The 16,246-nt window shown below is 47.1% G+C and overlaps 2 protein-coding genes across 4 annotated transcripts in view; one reads left to right on the top strand and one right to left on the bottom strand.

Annotated features, from left to right (window-relative positions):
* LOC135398998 (uncharacterized) overlaps positions 1-6,305 on the top strand; it is an 18,465-nt gene extending 12,160 nt beyond the window's left edge. The window contains exons 7-14 of one of the 3 annotated variants that reach the window (XR_010424167.1): positions 1,116-1,151; positions 1,973-1,999; positions 4,450-4,485; positions 4,607-4,684; positions 4,793-4,931; positions 5,170-5,193; positions 6,061-6,114; positions 6,197-6,305. Coding sequence is in view for 2 of the 3 variants with exons in the window: in XM_064630618.1 (XP_064486688.1) it covers positions 1,116-1,151; positions 1,973-1,999; positions 4,450-4,485; positions 4,607-4,684; positions 4,793-4,931; positions 5,170-5,192 (339 nt within the window). In the remaining variant the exon portion in view is untranslated. Of the gene's footprint in view, positions 1-1,115; positions 1,152-1,972; positions 2,000-4,449; positions 4,486-4,606; positions 4,685-4,792; positions 4,932-5,169; positions 5,194-6,060; positions 6,138-6,196 lie in introns of those variants that run through there. The other 2 variants (XM_064630619.1, XM_064630618.1) reach the window with 2 other exon arrangements.
* On the bottom strand, positions 6,283-16,246 carry LOC135399000 (uncharacterized). The gene is made up of 9 exons (XM_064630620.1): positions 16,140-16,246; positions 15,961-16,057; positions 14,652-14,694; positions 12,008-12,096; positions 11,823-11,912; positions 9,975-10,001; positions 8,432-8,461; positions 8,242-8,298; positions 6,283-6,469 (listed from the first exon to the last, which is right to left on the bottom strand). Exons 2-9 carry the CDS (start codon positions 16,006-16,008, stop codon positions 6,413-6,415), a joined length of 441 nt encoding a protein of 146 aa, XP_064486690.1. The 5' UTR covers positions 16,009-16,057; positions 16,140-16,246; the 3' UTR covers positions 6,283-6,412.

Below are 16,246 nucleotides of genomic sequence, written 5' to 3'. Positions count from 1 at the left end.
ATAGCTTTTTTATTTTAATCGTCTCGATACATACTTGGTACATGCATCGATTTTTAAATCAATAGTTCATCATCAGACCTTTAACAACTCTAGCATTTGTTCTTCTCAAGGAGCTGGACTGGGAACGCAGTTGCCAAAAAGTCCATTCCAGTCGATTTCGAAACTATAGTGCTATTTTATGCCTCCTGGACCATTGAACACAGTATCGAAAATCCCACGCGAAATAGAGACTCGGTTTCAGTGCTGTTCTACGAAATGCATGACAAGAGCAGGCGACGAAGGTCAAGAGTATTCCCGTATTCCCTCTCCGGAAAATCGAGAAAACGTCACTCCCTAAGCACCAATGAGGGAGCGACTATGGAAAAAGGAATGCCACGGCCGTGTGCGGACCCGCGCCGACGTGCGGAAAGTAGGTCGCGGAGCCGGCCCTCCTCCCCTCCTCCTCTCCCATCGCGCGGATCGTCATCCAACATCGGCTATGGCTGCAGGCTATGTACTACGCCCACACAGCGCGCCTGAACGTTGGGCCTGTATCCTCATTGGCTACCCGCTCTCCGCGCCCTCGATGAGTCCGCGGGAGAGAGATCATCCCTCGCGGGAAGGTCAAGGACGCCCTTCACTCCGTCTCAGGTTGGCGCACCACAGCCACAGCTTTCCCGATCCCGCAAGTGCGAACTAGGCTTTACTGGGCGTCTGAAATGCGCTTTTCCTCCTCTGAGCCCCGCGCTCTCACTCTCCACTTAGCGAGTGACGTCACGGCGCCGGAGCTTCTGCGGCCGCGAAAGCAGCGCTGACCATTAAACTTGTTCAATATCTAAGCACATTTAGGAGGAAAAAAATAGCTGAAAACAGTGGATGGATTTTATTTTTTATGGCGTTTATATGAGGGTTCCGGACGCGACAGTTGTGTAACGTGAGAGTCTACGTACCGAATATGTTCAAAAAGCTACTGTTCTTCTGACATATCATACTATGCGCTCCGAATGATTCTGTTCGTCGCACATTATGAAATTCATTTCTTTCTGGAAAGTAATCAGTCGGTTAAGCTTTTCAATGCATATATACGTGAGCGTCGTACTAAACACGCGACGCCTCTTCTGTCCGTAATCCCGCAGGGCCAGGAGACGAGTCTTCCAGGCGTCACCGATGTGGTGAGTGTAAAATATTATTTTTCTTTCTATTTCTTTGTTCGTCTAGCTGCAGTGAATTGAAAGCTGTTTCGCATTTTTTTCCTCGCCGTTTACGGAATGTAACGTAATTTTCTATTGATTTTTTTTAACCATTTCGTGCTGTCAGGAGGTATGACATTAGCTCGCCTCTCGGTACAGGACCAGATGAAGTGCGGATGAAAAATGTGCAACTGTGAGCTGGGGAATACGCAATCCCTCTTGCCCATACTCTATAAAACAGAACTTGATCACACAGCATGCTGTGCGCCATCCATTGCAAATAATGATAGGGTTATCACTTGTGGTTCGAAAAGAGGAGGCGCACGCCTTTTGACTTATGAAAACAGTCACAGAAGGGCGTACGCCCCACTCTGTCTTCCAATCACAAGCGGTAACACTATCGTTCATGGGAATGGTTCGTGCATAGCGTGCTATGTGGCGAAGTTCTGTTTTTAGAGTGCAGGAGTTGAGTAGTTGAGCATTCGTCGCTCAACGGACTTCATTGGAAAGGGTGCAATACCGTGTGGTAAACGCATATTATACAAGAAGCGAGGAGTACATGCCTCGTTTCTGGTCGTCGTATACAGAGCAGTAGGTCCAAATATGTTGCCACTCCGAATCTGTTGAGCAGTGACAAATAGCTTGCAGTCGCTGGTTGAGATGTATTCGTGGGCTCAAAGAAAAAATAGCCGTTCGGTATTCCTAAAAGCTACACGGAACATCTATGTGTACACACACCGTGTACCTTTCCTGTTGTTTTATATGCATGCCATTCTATTAATCAGTATATGATCATATTGCAGGTCGGGTTCCCCGACGAATACCCTTTCGTAAGTTCAACGTGAATCATTGAAATCTTTGTACAACGCTGGACACTACATTAAGAAGGGAGTTGCCTCAGGACGAGGGTCGTCGATATTTCGAACAGAGACTGTTCTTCTTCTGGCCAGTCAATCATCGAGCCAATGGCCTGCAGAGCAATTATGACCAAACAGCGTTTAATGCGCCCCTTCTCGGCCACGTCCGTGACCCAACTGCCGAACATTCGTTCTGCCTCGTCCCGTCCGTGCTGCTTGGTCTTCTCAGCTTGTCGAGCCTCTGCTTCGTCGTCGTCCGACGTCACACCTCCCTCCTTCCAGTGCAGCGAACGCTGCTAGATCGGATAGCGTCTTGGAATAGTCTGCTGAGAAGCACAGTCGGCAACATTCGCACACACACTCCCACACAGGACTATATCCCCCCCTGGTACATTCCGCGAGACTCCAGAAATGCAACACAGAAAGTTCACCGCATAAATTGAAACCCGTAAAGCCCCAAAAGTTAACCAAACCCCGAACCTAGAGGAGGAAGCGCGTCAAAACACCGGATCCGAAAATTAGAAGTAACCTCGCATCTGACCAATCAGACCTAGCCTTCTGGATAATCTGCACTCTTAAAAATGAACTTCACCGCATAGCAAGCTCCTAGCCAACCATCATCGCGAATGATATCGTTATCTGCCCTGATTTGTTGAAAATGGGAGGCGTGCGCCTTTTCTGTGACAATTATGAACAGCATATGTGTCACAAAAAAGGCGTACGCCTCCCGTTTTCAACAAATCAGGGCAGATAACGATATCATTCAAGATGATGGTTGGCGAGGAGCGTGCTATGCGGTGAAGTTCATTTTTAAGAGTGTGTGCGAGCCCCACAGACCCAAACCGCAGACTTCAAATCAGCCTTGAAAATGTGTCAGCAACGAGGTTGTCCTTGCCTCGGACATATTCCACCTCAACGTCGTACTTTTGGAGTGCGAGTGCCCAGCGTGAAGAACAAGAACAGTCTCTGTTCGAAATATCGGCGGTTCTCGTCCTGAGGCAATTACCTTCATACCTCCTTACCTGTTCGCTGGATTTCTACCCATTACGTTCTACCCATTATGGACATTACATTCGGTATCTAGGCTTTGTCGTTCTCGCTAAACTCTGTTCCTGCGTGTAAATTCTGTGACCAATTTAAAGAACTTAAAAAACGAAAAGTGAAAGCGTGTGTGTCTTTCAAGCTGTTCCCTGATCATGTAATCCAATCACACATTGTGATCTAGAATGAAGGATACAATGACCATTGACCAGGTCATCGTGCTGCCGGTGCAGTGTCATAACATGTGCGTGCCTTTGCATTCCATTCGTTTAAAATAGAAACAATGGTATTTTTTAAACATTTCAAGCGTATAAATTTTCTTCAACAAATATGCGCTATACACAAGCACTGAGTCGTTTTTGGTAAAATGTCAGATTGGGACTATTGGTATACTGCATCCCACTAAAAGCTCTCAAATTGTGGCAAGACAACGAAAACACTGACAGCGATCTCTTTATGTTTGGGTTTTCTTGCTGTAATTTTAGCGCTGTTTGTAGGGTGCATGTTTGCTATTTTTGTGATTTTTGTCTGGAGTCAAAGTTTGGGTACTTGAGTACTTCTGGGAGCTACACTCTTAAAAATGAACTTCACCACATAGCACGCTCCAAGCCAACCACCATCCCGAATGACAACGTTCTCGCCCCTGATTTGTTGAAAACAGGAGGAGGAGCCTATTTTGTGCCCATTATGCAGCGGTAACGCGTGCGCTTGGAGACTGGGAGGTCCGCGGTTCGAATCCGCGAGCAGGCTGTGCCGTCTGGGGTTTTTCCTGGGTTTCCCTCAGATGTGTAATAGGCGTATGCCGGCACAGTTCCCCTGAAGTCGGCCCATGGACGCAGCTATCCTCCCCCCGAGCGGATTCCGCTCGGTCACCCTTTCCTCTCCTCCTCTCCACCACCTTTCCCTTCCCGAGAAACATGCCGCCTATTCAGGCAGGCAGACCTCTCGGGTTCCTCCCAACGACACTCCTCCTCCTCCTCCTCCCGTTTTCAGCAAATCAGGGGCGAGAACGTTGTCATTCGGGATGGTGGTTGGATAGGAGCGTGCTATGTGGTGAAGTTCAGTTTTAAGAGTGTACTGAAAGGAAAAGTACTTTAAGTACAAAGTACACGATTTCAAATGTACTTAAAGTAAAGTACTCAGAAATGTGCTCAGGTACTACTTGGGTATTTGGTACTTCAAGTACTTCTCGTACAGCATGCATTCCACGTGGCGTGACATGCATCCATCGGTCATCTAACAGCGCCATCTAGCAGAATGTCAGCGGCGGTACCGCATCCTTGTCGTCCTGGGCCTTTAGAATCCGCTGTTCATTAGCGGGCGTCTATACTTTGTTAGACATTTGTTTCGAAGACGTGGTGACTGTGTGTCGATTTTTTCAGCTCAAGCATTTCGATGCCAGCAGAGTGCGACATGATGTAAGTTCGCGCCGCGGGGATGGTGTCTTGGGTTTACCATGGAACCACTGGACTGGAGTTCTCATGCGCTGTTCAGTTTAGAAATTATGTGTTTCATCGGTCAATGTTTCGGGCTCTCTAGGTGTCGCTTACCAACGAGACTACGCAGCCTGTACCAGAGATCGAGAAGCGAGCCGAGACACCAAAACCTGGAGAACGCGTAAGTTATCTTATTGTCATCCGAAGAGCGTACGCTATGGGAGCAAGTGTGATGTGTCGGGGAGGGCGGTGGCTTTGATACACTGAATGCATTATACACATAATACAGATGGGTTTCGTCTGGCTTGCGTCGGAAATATGCGACACACGGTGCTGGGAGCAATATTTACCTCCTGGGTTACCGACTGCGCTACCGAGGAAGGCCTACCGCGTCTGCCGCACCCAATCAACAAGTACTGTCCTTGACGGTAATGTTCCAAGCGGCATACTAGAACTCCCTAACATTCAAAAGCCCGCGCGGCTGGCCTTTCTGAGGTCTCCAGGCAGAGTATGTGGTTGCAAGCCAAGCAACACAACTACACGTATACGGTCCGCCGCTGCAGGTCTTAACCTGATGGCCTTCGGGCGCACATACAAGTACCGTTATTGGCACGTAGAAATTGAATGTATAGTCGCCAACTGTCTCTCCTTTTATTCCTTATGCAGAAAAAATACGAACAGCCAGTTGAGGTAAGTACTCGATGAAATTTACAAACGTAGCATAACCACCTTATGACACCAGCAAGATTTCTGTGCCATTAGTCAAGTGAGTGTTGCACCGGTTCGTCGAGAGCGGACGGGGGAAACCGGCAGGAGCTATTTGAGGCGTTATCATCCGAGTCGCATCATAGTGATAAAAAAGATAATGATCTTTTCGAACCTCGCCATCTTAAGCCAACATTGCGAAGGTCACTTGCAGACGGGTGCAGAATCAGTCTAGTCATCCTGGCAGGCGTGATGGGATGTCGTGAGGAGACCTCCCAAGTCGAGACACCGCTGATGCCCGATAAGAATGTTTCTGCGTATCCTCTTTTGGTCATGTGCGTTCCTCGGCTCATCGAGGAACGTGCTTACGAATGTACAGACAAGTTTTCATGGTCACTGCCAGAAGACTCGCGAAGAACAAGCAACGCCCCTGGGTGCCGTCATGAATCACCCGACCGACGAATGATGAATGCCTGCACACTGGAGGCAAACCATTGCAGAGTGATACCTCTTGACTCTTGATTTTTGGAAAGCCCGGGGCGTGCGCCTTTTTTTGTGACAATTAAGATTTCTGCATACGTGTCGCAAAAGGGCGATGTCACTCGGGGTGATGGTTGGCTAAGAGCGTGCTATGTGGTGAAGTTCATTATTAAGAGAGTGCGCGCACGCACATGGGAGTACTGCGGTGAAGACAGCATGCAGGAAACAAAGCAGCAGCTATGCTGGTGCATTCGCTGAGCTTGGCCGCATAGCACGCTTCTAGCCAACCGTCATTCCGAACGTCGTTTTCATCGCGTCGCGTTTATGAAACTGAGTAATGCGTTCACCTAACAAGTGGTTATCCCTTTCCAGATTTTCGGTATCAAGTATACGTTCGTGAATCACGTCATTACTATTATGGTTTACGTAAGACTCATTTTTACTTTCAAGCCTATCAAACAGCTTGACTGAATTTACAAGGAGGATGATAGCAATGTTTGCCTTCTAGCTCTTCGTGGCCTGGAGAATGGACACTTATTATGCCACCCTTCCTGGTGATGGATGACCGCGATTACGGAGTGAAACTATCGCAAATAAACTGTATTCATGTATTGTCATTTTGGCTAATAGCGCCCAGCATGATTCCGCTGTATTAGAAGCAGGCAACTGCTGTAGGAAAGGCAGGCAGCCGTCCTACTTTACGTCCAACATCTGTCGTCACACTTTAGCTTCCTGGCGGACAGGCGTCATGATAGCGTTTGACGCAAAAGTAGATAATCAACTGAAAAAGAAAGTACATCCAATTAGTTCCGTCGGTCCCCGCAATGACAGAAGGCACTTGCTGCCGTCTCTCAATTTCGATGACCAACTTCTTTTCCGGGGATATGCTAATTTTGTGCGGCACTGGGATGCAAACCACGATGCAACTACGATGCAAGACATTGCCGGCCACGTTACGGTTTTGGACGCCCACGCCTATATGGTCGCTCTGCTGAAATTTAAGGTAATAGAGGACGCTGGACGTTGAAAACGTTCAACAGGTCACGCCCACCGGTGAAACTCTGAAAGTAACGGAGCAGTGGAGTCTATTGACACGTGAGTATTCAAGGAAAGGCAGCGGAGGTGCTTGTTTCCAGCAGAGCCAGAGCAGGCAGTCATTAGTCGTATAAGGCAAGATAATCCTCGCTATTTGCGTAATCATTGACGGAACAGAAGAGGGCGTGCGTTCTGAGTAGGTCATCGTCTACTACACCGTGAATATCGACACTGCAGATGTCTTGTGGACCATTTCCATGTCTGCGTCGCCCCTGGCGTCGTATAATGTCGAACGTCGTATTTCCCCTCCCCCATATAGTCACGTCGGCACATCGTGTGGCAGAAAGAGTGAACGCGCGTCTAGGGAGACTCTTGTCGGCTGTGGTTCGAGTCACACGGCCTCAGCCTCTTGGCGAACGTCATATGTCACGTGAGAAGCTCGCTTCTGCCCGCGCTCTTTCCGCTGAGGTTTCTTCTAGCTGCGGAGCGATGTGGAATGTGGACATGTGCTCGTAGTTTTATAAGGTGAATGTGTTTTACGCGTAGTGCTGCATAGCCTCGCTGGATGAACATGAGATGAGTTTGTGTGCCTGTGATGTGTGATTCAACTGTGTGCTCAAATCGCTGGAAACATAAAATAAAATAAAACAGCAAAAGAATAGACAGAGCAATATGCATATGATTAATGTATTTGATTAATAAAATTGTTTCTATGTTTCTGTTCTCGCGTATACCTGAAAATTCGGAAGCACGTACAACAACAACAATAAATGATAAAGAAGTTATGATGACATAGGATGTTTACCCCTGGTAGCAAAAGGACCCTACCCTACTTCACAGAGGTTGATATGAAAGACAACACGTACAAAAGTTACATAGCTATGATAATCAATACTATTTTGTGCAGTAAAATAAATGAAAATCGCCGTGCATCGAATACGTAATGCTGAATTCGAGAAGTCGTAATGGGTAACACGCCTCGAACAGCGGTACACAAGCAACGGCGTAAATAATATTTCATGAAGTGTTGGAACTTGCAAGTGCTGACTGTTTCAACGAAACATTTAACGGAATGTTTATCCTGTTTTCAGTCTGGCGGGTTGTGTACATAAAAACCGCTCTTAATACCTTTTTGAAGTTAGAACTCTAAACAAAATCGCATAGTTTGCCCCATTTGCAAACAGTTCTGCCGCCGGGCACATACCAATCTACCTCCCTGTCTTTGGGCTTCCCGCCCCCCATCCCTTGCTCTCTCTTTCCCTCCTCACGTGACATGACACACGCCATGAGACGGAGTCTGTGTGACTCGAACTACAGCCGGAAAGAGTCTCCCGCGCATCTCAGTCATTACGAGTACAAAGCGTCGTACAAAGTCTCGGCCAAAACCGACTATACGTAACTTTGAAGCGGTCGCCTGCTGGTGGCTGCGCATGCGCATGCGCTTACTTGGAAATCGTCCATTGCCTTTCCCCGCTACGATGCTTTCTCAGCGGGAACAGATGTGCAGACGATACTTACGTCTACTATTATATTGACGGCGTTTGACACACCCGTGGTCACATACAGCATGGTCCGCTGCAAGTTAAAAAAATAATAACAATAAAATAAAATAAAGAGGTCATCATTCGCATTCAGCTACAGCCCTGTGGCAATTATCACTCTAGCTGTGGAGCTAAACAAATGGACATATGAGAAAATTTTCACTTACGACATCTTTTTCGTCGTCGTGTTGTTTCCCCTTGTAAGAGAAATATCGGAAGCACATTATATATAAGTAGACATTCTTCTATATACGTGAATGCGAAGGGCAAACGACATTAGCCAATACTCCTTTCGATCGATCACGACAATACGCACAACAAACCTACACGCCTGATCTCCGGTGTGCTTCAGAAGGTCAGGACCTTAACCAGGTTGCCATTTCCTTCCTTACACGTCGTACAGTTGAAAGGCCAGCATTCCCTCCCTTGTCGTTCGGTATCACTTCAGCATGAGCCTTCACTTTTACTTGTCGGCTACAATTTACTTAACGGAGCTTTTCTAACATACATACAACAACGTGCGACCATATACGTAGCGAATTCAACCTATCCAATGGATCGAGAGGAGCCGAACGACGTTTACTGTTCGCGTTAAGATGAGGCAAAATGAGACGAGAGGCAAAATGTGCGTTTTCTTTTCTATTTTTTTTTTACGCCATTTCAGAAGCACACTACTCGGTGAACTACCAGCGGCATGGCTGAGTGGGTTCAAACATCGGCATGGTGGTGGGAGGTTGTGGGTTCGAATCCTACCACCGGTTGGGCCGTCCGAGGTTTCCCCTGGGTTTTCCTGGAGACTTCCCAGACGAAAGCCAGCACAGTTCCCCCTGAAGTCAGCCCAGGATGCACACTAACCCCCTTGTCCCCCCCACTCCTGGCTACTGTCCTTTGTCTATCTGTTCACGTCTGTAAACCGCTCGTAGCACCAGTTGCTTCGCGGCGTTAACACGGAACACGGCGTTAGAAAAAAATCATACTTTAACGAAGGGTGGTTCTCTCTACCTGTGTGCTTTACTTCACTTGAGAATTGCCGTGATCGGTGCATGGTGTTGATGAGAAGAAATCGCCTCTTCATGCCCTAGATTTCCGGCGGTCATCATTCCTTCATCTGTTATATCAAACTATCTCATCTCATCCTGGCTACAGTCGTGACGCAGCCCACATTCGTGAGGCTAACAACGACAAGCCGGTTTTCGTCACCGCCACCACCGCCTCTTCACGCTTAAGAGTGTGAAGACTCGCGAAAAAGGTGCGAGTGTATAGTTTTGTTTCTTTTCCTGGAGCGCAGCGGCGGTTTAGACCATTTATCTACCGTTTACTATTTATCTTCGTTATTCTTATCGTTTACTATTTATCTACCGTGCCAAAATAAGTTCCCTATGCTATTTGTGCAGGTACCTATAGCCGGATGCAATACACAGGCTCAGTGGGTTTGCTGGTTTTGCGGATAATAAGTAAGGTCCGATGCACGGGCCATAACGCGACCAGCCATTTTTCAACCGTGATTTTGCAAAGCGAAATATGACAGTGAGGGGAACAAAAAATCGCCCAGAAAAGCAAGCCATGTGCGTCAGAACGCAGCGCAACGCTAACGGAAGACGTCTAACGAGCGCACGTCTAACGGAGGTACTCCCATTGCTGCACACATTCAACAACAGCGACGTATTAATGCCTGAAAAAGTATCACTCGAATTTGGCGTCTGTACTTACTTGTTCCGGATGTCTCCCTTTGTTTATCTGCACAAATAAGCGCAAGAGACGTAAGTACGCAGGACCTTTATGCAGGTCTAACTAGCGGTTATTTCGTGTCCCAAGTGGTGAGGTCCTCAGTAAACAGAAATTGCATCAAGGGATTCACGGCACTTTTAGTCGTAACGGGAACGGGTACATGTGGTCAACCATTTTGAATCCAATGTTATAGCACTTAGTTCCACTCCTATAGTGGGGTGCACACTCGCTGCGACGCTCGAACGAGTGACGGATTCATGGCCACTTCGTGCGTTTGACACGCGACGTATCAAAGCGAAAGTCAATAGCTATCCACTGGATAGTGGGGTACGCTCAGGTACTGCACGAAAGATTTCACTCGGTAAAGCACAGAAATAAACAGAACAAGCCACATATGTGCGTCCTGCGGCTTTGTCTTTTCTTTTTTTTTTTTCAGAATGACGCAGAAATGAGCAGGAACACCTTTACTGACGTCACAGACCAATGCCACTTGGATATTCAGAAAGCATGGTTATTGCCCTCTCCCTCCTTAGTACGTAAAACATCTTACTACTTCTTCATTTCGTCTACTTATTCATTTCGTAATGAGCAGTGGTGTACACCTTTGTGTAGAACGAACAACACTCTTAAAAATGAACTTCACCGCATGGCAAGCTCGTAGCAAACCATAATCTCGAATGATATCGTCATCTGTCCTCATTTGTGTAAAACGGAAGGCGTACGCCTTTTTGTGACACTTATGCTGTTCATAATTGTCACAAAAAAGGCGTACGCCTCCCGTTTTCAACGAATCAGAGCAGATAACGATATCATTCAATGTTATGGTTGGCTAGGAGCCTGCTATGCAGCGCACCCTCCTCCACTTTCCTCCTCGCCCCCCTATTCGCGCCTTCTTCACTCTCACCATACGCTTCCCGACTGCTTTCCTCCTCACGCTCTCCCGTACTTTCATCCTTCACTTCGCTCCTCGTTCGCTCTGCCGGTTACAACGCCGAAGAACCCAGGGACGGGCTCCCAAGAACTGCGCTCTAAAGCATGTCTGATTGGACGTCTAATGACCACGTCACGTCGACGGACGATCAGGACTAGTTTTACTCGAAATGACATAGCATATGGGCATGCGCGGTCTGGTACTTAATGTACTTTGCTATCAATGTGCTCTAACTTTACTGGTACTTTGCTGTAAACTTTACTGAGCTATTTAACGTTCTGATCTTATTTGCTATAGTGATCATGGTTGTCAGTTTCTTGATTCTCGTATGGATCGAGACCGTAGATTTAAATTATTCACGTTGTTAACCAGACCGAGTAAGTAGTACTCAAGGTGTTTCCGGCTCGTATTCAATCTCACAACAAATGAAAGCGCAGTTAGCCACTGTGTTAAAAAGAACAGGTGCACTCTGCGTATGTAGTGGGGACTTTTGAAAAAAATGAAGCACTGCAACGTATGTAGCAGTACGTGCACTCTTAAAAATGAACTTCACCACATAGCACGCTCCTAGCCAACCGTCACCCCGAATGACAACGTTCTCGCCCCAGATTTGTTGAAAATAGGAGGAGGAGCCTATTTTGTGCCGTGCATAATGGGCACAAAATAGGCCCCTCCTCTCGTTTTCAACAAATCAGGGGCGAGAACGTTGTCATTCGGGATGATGGTTGGCTAGGAGCGTGCTATGTGGTGAAGTTCATTTCTAAGAGTGTAGAGAGTACGGGTAAATCCTAGAGTACCTAGGGTACCCCGCGTAAGTGGACAAGGCGACAAATGTACAGCTAGGTACCCCCGTGGCAAACAAATAACATTTGGAAGGTATACAGTACAAGCTGTCTTACGATCATGACTTCCAGGACTATTATGACGATGACCAAAATTATATGCACCAGGATGTAGATCATGAATATGCGAAGCAGCTTCCTTCTCCTCTAAAATAATACAAGGAATTAGCACGTAGAATATAGCGCTTCCCGTTCACCACTGGGTTGAACTGCGTTATTCATAGAAGTTGCGATATCCTTACAGAAACGACGCCCTTCAAAAGCATGATGTGCAGTACCAGATGGATAGCATGTATAATCGCCACCACGAGAACAGGCACGTCTGAGAACACTGAAAGCAATTCACCATTAGCAGTAGTGCAGCACCATCTGCGAGCAAGCTCGTTACAGCGGTATAAATGAAAGTAGAGAAAGTAGTTCGTGCCCGTGTCTCTCGGTTTCCCTACATCATACGCAGGCATGCAAGGTACACTTTAGCTTGCTGCACCGCTTAAACGTTACCGCCAGCGAACGTTTTGCAAAAAGGAATCGCGTTATAAAAAGCACAGAATGTCTGCAAACGGCAAAATATTCACTGGGCCGCTGTACTCCGCAATGCTCTGCCAACAATAGCCAAACGTCACTTTGACGTCGCATTTCCTCAACCAATCCCGACACGGGACGTTTACGCCGTGGGGGTACCGAGTCTCGTGCTCTCTGTTCATAAGTCGTCATGATTTATAGTTTATATACAGATGTCATGATATGAACCTCTGAACACGCGCACAGTTCGCAGCGTCCGTCTCCACGAGAAGAGGTGAGGGGTTGCCCCTTCCCACTTGGGAGCACTTTTTGGCCCTTCCCAAGTTTGGAAAAATCCTGGGAACGCCCATGGTCAACGGTAACTCATTGCAGCATCGGGTAGCGCGATAAATTGAAAATCACAACACTTGGATTCCACTAGACAATTCCACGCAGAACACGGACAGTAACAGAGGTTTGGATATATCATTCCACGGCTCGCTACATTTTCGCTATATTTTTCTTTTGCATTGCTCCACGAACTGGGACCAATATCCGGCAGTATAGTTTCCGGAGTACTACTTGCGTCCTGACGACGTCATCGCGGTGTTACTGGCCCATCATTTATTTCTTATCCAATTATAGGATATACTTTTGGCCTAGTTACAGTCGAAATTATGTTTACCAACTTCCTTTAAAGTTACAATTGAAGAAACCTTTGGAACTGGCTAATCCATGTCGAAAGCGATCGCACTTGAGCAGCAGCAGTGGTTCGGATCTCGAACGAGTGCAAGATAGGTGCATGAGCAAATGGGATGTTTACTGTCGGGGGTAAAATCTCTTCGCGGGCAACGAGAGTGCACTCTTAAAAATGAACTTCACCACATAGCACGGTCCTAGCCAACCATCATCCTGAATGACAACGTTCTCGCCCCCGATTTGTTGAAAACGTGAGGCGGAGCCTATTTTGTGCCTATTATGTAAGGCACAAAATACGCTCCGCCTCCCGTTTCCAACAAATCGGGGGCGAGAACGTTGTCATTCGGGATGATGGTTGGCTAGGAGCGTGCTACGTGGTGAAGTTCGTTTTTAAGAATGTACGCGTCGGTAACAGCGGTGTCCAACGGACGTGTCGCCATTGTGCGGTATATACACGACCGCTTCCCAACCGTCCTGAATACTGTGTTCCGCTCCATTTATTTGTATCCCTTTTTGGCCTTGATCCAGATTGTAACAAGCAAGACAAGCAAACCTTTTCGGAAATAAGTGTGGAAAATTTGCGGCTCAAAGAACAAGTTTATCAATTGTACCAAACAGCGTGTTATAGTTCATTACACTCCTCGTACTCTAGGACTCCTCCATTTTAGTTCCCTGACCCTGAGGTTTACGCCTCCCGCATTGTAAGTATTCCCCCAGCTTCGCATGAACTTAAAAGGGTTGTGACACCTTCATTGATGCGGTTCATTACATCATGCACGCACTGCATGTACTGTAAGCCAGAATATTGAGTACAAAGAAGCATACGCGTCCCGCTCTGACATCAGAGCCGCGAGAGACACGGCCGTTCCCATTGGTAGCCTGTAACACGTGACCTCTCTTTCGTTGCCTTACTGACAGTGGGAGACGCCTGTACTCTGTAGTGAAATCAGATCCGGATGAGTGCCTGTTATCTACACTCTTAAAAATGAACTTCACCGCATAGCACGCTCCTAGCCAACCATTATCTCGTATGATATCGTTATCTGCCCTGATTTGTTGAAAACAGGGGGCGTACGCCTTTTCTGTGACAATTATGAACAGCATAAGTGTCACAGAAATGGTTCAGACAAAAAAGTTTCAGACATATTAGTTCGGTTCGGGTTCGGCACGGCCGAACCTCGAAACTGCTCAACTGACAGAACGCAAAAACTGCGAGGAGGAAATACCTCGCCAACTTTGGTTGCAGAATTTGTTTGGCAACGCCGGCTGAATCCTTTGTGTAAATCGTAGTTGCGACCTCTCGCAACGCACATTACGTCCGAACCGTTTCGCGAACCGCTAACCGCCTAAACTTTTTCTTCGGTTCAGTTCCGTTTCGGTTGAACGCGAGAAAACATTTGGGTTCTGTTCAATTCAGCGAAAAATGCGGGTTTTTACCGGTTATCGGTTCGGGTTCAGTTTCAGTTACGGTCCCCGATTTGGACGACGAACAACGGCAGGTGCATAACAGGGAACTTTTGTACATTGGAAGGACTCCACGAAAACGACACGGTAAGGGAGGTTATCAAATCCAGGGTTGGCTAACGCTTTCGGCACCGTTATCGTGAACATCACCTCCCGATCTCCTAAAACTCGGCAATAGTCTTGCAGGTGGAAAGGCTTCAAAAAATTGTGCTTTCGACTTACTGCCGTCTATGATGGCTTTGATCAAATGGTAGCCCGACACAATCTGCAACGGAAATATTACTGTTAGCAGAACTCGTTTTATACCCTGGTCGGGCAGTCTTCAAGGACGGTCGAAATCAATGACCATTGAAAATGCAGGTAGCACCGCATAGCGTGTAACGTGTCAACCTGTCAGGAAACATTGGATCCAATGCTCTTTGAGAAGTTGACCCGCTGCACGCTTGGTGGCGCTACGTGCATTTTCAATGGTCACTGGTTTTAATGGTCGTTGAAGACAGCCCGTGTGACAGGGTTATAAGTTAATTCATGCTATGCTCGTCATTCCTGTAGTAGTTGTTGTTGTTGTTGATGCTATGGATTTTGGTCATGAGTATATCCTATTGTGTTCATAGCTTTCTGTTTTGCGCCTTGTTGCACCCACTACTCCAAAGTGAGTAACGCGGGTGACAAGCGCTCTCAAAGCTCCTAAGGGAACGAGAAACAAATAATTCGACAGGGGAGCACAGGCTTTTGTACAGCGAGGCCAACATTTCATAAACGCGTATAGTGTAAGGTTACCCGGGCAGAGATCACCGACACTCTTAAAAATTGACTTCCCCACATAGCAACATCCCAGCCAACCATCACCCCGAATGACAACTATTGTCGCTCATGATTAGTTGAAAACGGGAGGCGGGGCCTATTTCTTACCACAATGCCGTACATAGTGGGTACAAAATAGGCTCCCCCTCCCGTTTTCAACAAATCAGGGGCGAGAACATTGTCATTCGTTATGATGGTTGGCTACGAGCGTGCTATGTGGTGAAGTTTATTTTTAAGCGTGCAGGCTCGCGCATTGCACGGTTCCAGATTAGTGCATCACATTGCATTGGTTTATGTTTTGGTTGGGGGCTTGGATTTAGAAGGTCACTAACGTGGAAAGCACGGAGACTTTTGGGTTATGTTACGAATAATATTCGCGCGGAAACACCAAATGAACTGTGCATGCGATCAGGGTGAACCTTTGGACGGCCAGGACCTCACGACCAACATTCTTGTAGGGACGCGATTGTGGCAGCCACATCCCCCTTATGGGTGACGTGAGGTGAGTAATCCCAATAGAAGTCCCGTTTTGTATAGTGGGGTACTGCGTATTCTAGAATGTTTAGAACCTTAAAACAAACATCAACTACGCAGCCTACAAACATTGCTGGGATGCTCACAAGTAATTGAGAAAACATGTCTGGCGTCATCCTGGGGTGCCCGTATACAGCTTGCTCCGCAGCTGAAGCATGGACTTTACGACAGAAGAGAGAAATTATATGCTTACAATCATGATGACGGCGTAACATTTCAGGCATGTCGTCAGGTCACACATCCTCGGGAAATTTGGCAAACGTTACCGGAACGGCGAGGACGGCGGCAGGCTACCGATCGTAAAAAAAGTCGGTATAGAACCTCGTAAATAATATATAATGGCGTATATCAAATACGGCGGTTTAAACTTACGGCGCTTCTGCTTGATGGTGTCGTCCCGCCTGCTTCCTCCCAGTCGCGTTCCTTCTTCTTCTTCTTCTTCTTCTTCTACCAATCAAAAGATGTCCGTGATCCACTAA

The sequence above is a fragment of the Ornithodoros turicata genome, chromosome 6, assembly GCF_037126465.1.
Source record: "Ornithodoros turicata isolate Travis chromosome 6, ASM3712646v1, whole genome shotgun sequence".
NCBI classification, from domain to species: Eukaryota; Metazoa; Arthropoda; class Arachnida; order Ixodida; family Argasidae; genus Ornithodoros; species Ornithodoros turicata.
Note: the sequence above shows the minus strand (reverse complement) of the source record. Positions and strands in the feature narration are given on the sequence as shown.

What these genes read in the sequence shown, in the direction of transcription:
- LOC135399000 (XM_064630620.1), bottom strand. Translation starts at nt 16,008, where the DNA reads ATGTGTGACCTGACGACATGCCTGAAATGTTACGCCGTCATCATGATT. An exon ending in CAAAGCCATCATAGACGGCA is followed by an intron (nt 12,097 to 14,651) that starts GTAAGTCGAAAG and finishes AATTGCTTTCAG; the next exon opens with TGTTCTCAGACGTGCCTGTT. An exon ending in AAGGGAGACATCCGGAACAA is followed by an intron (nt 8,462 to 9,974) that starts GTAAGTACAGAC and finishes TTCTCTTACAAG; the next exon opens with GGGAAACAACACGACGACGA.